Source organism: Bactrocera latifrons, unplaced genomic scaffold, assembly GCF_001853355.1.
Source record: "Bactrocera latifrons isolate USDA-ARS-PBARC rearing strain unplaced genomic scaffold, ASM185335v1 scaffold_592, whole genome shotgun sequence".
NCBI lineage: Eukaryota > Metazoa > Arthropoda > Insecta > Diptera > Tephritidae > Bactrocera > Bactrocera latifrons.
Genome location: NW_017537259.1, coordinates 116793 through 122792, shown reverse-complemented (window position 1 = coordinate 122792; position 6000 = coordinate 116793). Strand labels below are relative to the sequence as shown.

Genomic DNA, 6000 nt, shown 5'->3' with positions numbered 1-6000 from the left:
TTTGTCACAGTCGCAATTTTTCATGTGATACTGTGACTGCTAATTTGTTGAAGTTTCCCATGTGTTCGTTAATTCCAGTCACTGCTACTTTAGGAAACTTGTCACAGCTGTGACCAGTGATTTTTAAGTAGCAGTGACAAAGGCACAGGTACTTAAATATTTGCCATCTCTAAATTGAACAATTACAAGACTTTTTTGATGTTATCGAAAATAAGAAGAATAGCGGTATTGTAACAGCATAGGTACAATGTTACCTAGAGGCAGCGTCGGGCATTAATGAAACTCAGAGAGGATATTTCATTCTGTGAATAATATGTACAGTGCGCTAACTTTGGTTAGCCGCACGTGCTTTTTGTGGTTTAACATAAGAGTTATTGTCAGAAGTAACTGAATTTAGAATATTTCAAAATACTTCTATATTAGGAAAGAGAAAAAAAAATTATACATTTCAAATATATTACAAAAACAAAAAAGTTAAAATATTGAAAATACAACGTAAATATACGCGAACTTTACTTAGCCTTAAAAATAAGCGGTTTCGCAAAAGTTTAGCATTCTAATTAATTACTTGGAAAATTCTGGCTGGGATCGAGTCAATTAACTTTTGCAGTATAGTACCTCTTTCTAGATCCAGCCACGCCTGCAAAATTGCTGTTTTTAGCTCCTGCGCGGCTAAGTACTAACGCCCATTCGCATACACAGCCCTTGCAATTACGCCCCAAACATTTTCAATGGGGTTTAAATCCGGACTTCGCCTGGCCATTCTAGCAACAGTATAGAGCGCGAAGCAAAAAATTCTTTTGCCTTCTTGGAAGGTTGATGTTGGCACTGTCCTGCTGAAAGGTAAACGTAACTTCGACATTATCCTCCAAATACTCAATGAAAACATTATCCAACATCTGCCATATCAGGTGAATACGGGGAGTGGTTAATGGTTAAAACGTGATTTTTGGTCAAATAGTCGGTCACAAGCGTCGATCGACGAGAGCAATTTTTGATTCAATTCGTGCAGAGCAAACCGTGCACACACCTTTCGTAAGGTCAAATGTTCGGTCAAAATGCGATGGAAATCTTCAATTCCATTTAAATGCATTTCAATGATGATTTCGGCTGATTTTTGATGAATTCACGCACGGTTTCGATGGAATTTCCTGTGATCACGAATTTTGATTGGCCCACATATTAATCATCATTTATGCCCTTACGAACACTTTGAAACGAACTCGTGCTACGGGATAGGCAATCGTCGCCATAAACTTGTTGCACCAATTGAAACGTTTCGGTAAAAGTTTTACCAATTTTAAAACAAAATTTAATGTTGGCTCTTTTGTCGAAGCTCATTTTCGCACCGATAACACAAACAGTGACACTTAAAACGCAATAACTTCACTTCCAATCGATAAAATGTCAATGGATAAAGATAACAGATTCTAACGCATCAGTCGGCATATAGATGGCGCCACCTTGTACGAACGATCAATTGATGGCAGAGTCGGTCCTGTGTAAAACACGCTTTAATAAAATCTTGAATCTTGAACACTCATTTATCATGTTCAAAGGAGAACAGTCACGGAAGCAACCCTGTAATTTCTTTACTAATAGCTGAATAGCCACATAAGTATATTTTTAACTCTACATAATAGATACAAGGTAACTTTCTTAGGAAACGAAAATTGTAGGCTTTTACTTACCTCTTCACAGAGCGCAAGCATTCGACGCGTGCTTTCAAGTGACTGAAACGAAAACGAGAGAATTAATTTTTTTTACATTTATTTTTCTTAAAATATACGTAGTTTTGATAAGAAATTCCCTAAAATTCGAACACCTGAAGACGATCCAAAGCAGCTTTTCTATTTCATCTACCAGCTATTTCGTAGCAGCAGCGGCTACATGCTAGGGATAGCATTTTCTCTTCACAAAATTAGAATTTAGTATTGATGTTCGTACATAAAATCAAAATAAGTAAATAAATTTATCACATAATGGTGTTCGGAATGCCATAAGAGTCAATACATTTTTCCCTGTTTTCAGCGTTTTCAAAGAAATGAAGAACAATTAATGAAGAGGTAAGTTCGGGTATAACCGCACATTTCATTCCCTTGCTACTTGCAAGGCTTAAAGCACCATCAGGTTCCTGAGGCATGTTGGCTTTATGGGCTCTCTTAATGTCGATAACAAAACTCACATATTGGCTGATGTCTGCGTAAAAAGATACCCGGAAGTTGGATAATCTTTATATTAAGTATATTAAGGGCTTAGGGAAGTATTGACCCGATTCAACCAACTATCTACTAATATGAAGAAAGGACTCTGACTCAACCAGTTCACCTCTTAGGGCCTTATATCAAATATTATCTGGGTAGTCAAAAAACATTCATTTGAAGTCGAGCTAAAATGAGGGGCGAAACATTCCTTCCCAGGTTTTAAATCCCGATTTTTTATGTGGGAAGGTACCGATACCCAACTGGTTGATGTCCTCGTGAGAGTAAAGGCTAATATCAGCGCCGTTCAAGAAGTAAGATGGACGGGACGAGGATTGTGACGACTTTGTCCTTGTGGCATTTACTACAGTAAAAAGAGCAGAATTTCGGTATAATATTCGTGATTTTAGGAGACTCAGTCGCCGAGTCCTGGCATTAACCTCGGTGATACCGAAGTTCTTCAAAAAGTTTTCTATGAAAGCTTGTAACACATCTATCGTGCTTGTCAACTTTAACGCCAGGGATGGCAAAGAAGGTATCTTTGGTGCAACGTTCGGTAAATCCAACCCGCATGATGAAAAGCCCTAAGTGGGTTGAGGCTGATCGTTTTCGCTGTGGCCTAAAATATGGTTATCTGTACAGGCATGAATAGCAAACTTCATCAAATTACCTGTTTATCTCCGGATCGAAAGACACGAAAGACACGTCTCCAGTGTTTTAGACTAGCATGCCCTCTTTGTACTTTGTCCTGCGGACAGTTTCCCCCCTTAAAAGTTATTAATCTTTTTTATCATAAATGACGCTACGCTACTTTGCAAATACGAAAGTATAAAGTTCCCCCCAAAGTTCTACTCCGGATCTGACCTGCTTTATCGGTATGTCTTTAGGCCTCAAAAATCAACAACCTGCCCATATCTTGAAAAAGACCCGTTAAGAGAAGATCAACACCACCTCTTTGTCGATTTCTAAGCAACTTTTGAGAAATTTGTGTGAATGAAACTAACACGGCTGTATAAACTAATATTGAGTAATACCAAAAGGTGTGTTAGGATTGGAAGGATATTTCAGAGTAGGTTATACCAAACGAGGTTTCAGATAAGACAACTTCCTATCGTGCAACTTCTTCAACCATCTCCTGGGGAAAATAATTCGAGTTGCAGAACTCAATCTTAAAGGTACAATCTTTTGTAAGAATATGTAGCTACTGTTCTACTGCGATAACATCAACATCGTTAGCCATAAGAACCCCGCCGTTTTTTCTGCTTTCTCCAGGTTGGATAAAGGAGCGAAGCAAACGACTGTTGTAATGAGTGAGGTCAATACGAATTATCTCCTGTTGTTAATAAAAATGCGAGAAATTTTTGGCAATTTACTGAAATAACATTTAATACCGAACCTCAAAGTTATTCAATATTAAATAAAATGTTAAATCAAAAGGTTAACTAAAAAATTTAGTCTCAACTGCACCCTCAGAACGTTATCGGCGGTATGATCGTTTTTCGCATTGCCTACTTTATTAAATAGACTAATTACTCCCGGTTTCCCAATTGGACCAAACAAAACGAGCCACGTCAGTTCATACGTAAGCAAGTAGGACTTACGAGGATTACGTGAGTCATACTCCCAGATAGTTCGTAACACTCCCCCCAGGTATATCCTGCTGATCAAGGTGTACCGAATTAATGACATCAAGAACGGCTATTTTAGCGGCAGGTCTCTCAAAGATGCCACAGCCAGTCTTCAGAGTGGCGCTTTTGATCTTTCCGTCATCACTCTTTCGTACTTGGATCACTTTGCCTTTAGGCCAGCAGTCACCGCTTAAGCGATTATAGCCGAGTTAACAACAGCGCGCCAGTCGTTTCTTCTTTTCGCTACGTGGCGCCAATTAGATATTCCAAGTGAAGCCTTCCCCACTTGGTCCTTCCAACGGAGTGGAGATCTTCCTCTTCCTCTGCTTCCCCCGGCGGGTACTGTGTCGAATACTGTCAGAACTGGAGTGTTTTCGATCATCCGGACAACATGACCTAGCCAGCGTAACCGCTGTCTTTTAATTCGCTGAACTATGTCAATGTCGTCGTATATCTCGCACAGCTCATCGCTCCATCGAATGCGATATTCGCCGTGGCCAACGTGCAAAGGACCATAAATCTTTCGCAGAACTTTTCTCTCGAAAACTGGCAACGTCAACTCATCCGTTGTTGTCATCGTCCAAGCCTCTGCACCATATAGCAGGACGGGTATTATGAATGACCTATAGGGTTTGGTTTTTGTTTGCCGAGAAAGGACTTTGCTTCTCAATTGCCTACTTAGTCAGAAGTAGCACCTGTTGGCAAGAGTTATCCTGCGTTGGATTTGCATGCTGACATTGTTGGTGGTGTTTACGCTGGTTCCAAGATAGACGAAATTATCTACAAAAGCTATGACTGTCAGCAGTGACGTGAGTGCCCAGTCGCGAGTGCGACGCCTGTTTGTTTGATGACAGGAGATATTTCCTCCATTTGTGTTGCTTTCTTGTCCAGTCTGGAGAAAGCAGAACTAAAGGCGCGGGTGTTGATGGCGATGATATYAATATCACTGGCATACGCCAGCAGCTGTACACTCTTATAGAAGATGGTACCTTCTCTATTTAGTTCTCCAGAAGCAGGTTGAAGAAGATTTGTCTGAAACCTCGTTTTGTATCGAACGGCTCGGAGAGATACTTCCATTCGGACGGAGCTTTTGGTGTTGCTCAACGTCAATTTCCACAGACGTATTAGTTTTGCGGGGATACCAAATTCAGACATCGCCGCATAAAGGCAGCTTTAATCTTTCACACAATACGCTCGACACGCTATGTTGAGGAGGCTTATACCACGGTAGTTGGCGCAGATTGTGAGGTCTCCGTTTTTGAGGATTGGACATAGCACACTTAAATTCCAATCGTTGGGCATGCTTTCGTCCGACCATATTTTACTAAGAAGCTGATGCATGCTCCTTATCAGTTCTTCGCCGCCGTGTTTGAATTGCTCGGCCGACAAGCCATCGGCCCCCACCGCTTTGTTCTTCTTCGAACTTCTTCCTGGTCGGGCAATGGAACGTGTGGTCTCTCATCCGAGGCTGTTGTTGCTTTTTCTGGGGGTGTTTTTTTACGTGGCGGGTCCCAAACCCAGCGCACAACCCTATACAGGGCATGTTTCGCCTTCTCACTTTAGCTCGCCTTCAAACGGATGTTTTTAGGCTACCCAGAGGATACTTGATCAAGGACCGGAAGTCGTGAGCTGCTTGAGTAATACGTAGTACAATCGTTTCTAGCCACTCCCAAGTGAATGGCGATCAGAGAACTTTCCTCACTTGCGTGAACTTTTAAGCATGACTCTATCCTCCAAAAGTTCTTGTTATATGATTTTTATCTATCAGTTGAAATACTAACTTCAACTCCTTCTCAGCACCTTTTATCACTCCATATTTCTACCGGACTACTTCGACGAGCCATAAAGTTACGTACAGCTGGAATACAGCAGTCTGTCGAGAGCGAGTATGCGATTTCGAGATGCACTTATCTGGTTGTTAAGCAGGTAAACAATACTCCGTATCTCTTCTCGGTATGCTTTTGACCACAACCAGTAGGGGCCAAAGTAATCAACGCCTACGTAGGAGAACGGTCGACTAAATGCTGAGATCTAGAATGCGGGAAGAGAAGCCGCCATAAGTGGCCGAGGTTGAGATGTTCTGTTTTTACAACTGTTTTTAGCCACTGTTTGTAGTTTTATGATCCAATTGAATTGCCTTATCTCATTCACCACTGTTTCCAAATTTCCAT

At 41.0% G+C, this 6000-nt stretch overlaps 1 protein-coding gene across 6 annotated transcripts in view; it reads right to left on the bottom strand.

Moving 5' to 3' along the window:
• Nucleotides 1-1691: 1691 nt before the first annotated feature.
• Nucleotides 1692-6000, bottom strand: part of LOC108974855 (synaptosomal-associated protein 25) — a gene marked incomplete at its 3' end in the record, with an annotated part of 72495 nt that continues 68186 nt past the window's right edge. For all 6 annotated transcript variants that reach the window (XM_018942949.1, XM_018942950.1, XM_018942951.1 and 3 more), the window contains 1 exon segment: nucleotides 1692-1733. In XM_018942949.1, the coding sequence (XP_018798494.1) occupies nucleotides 1692-1733 (42 nt within the window).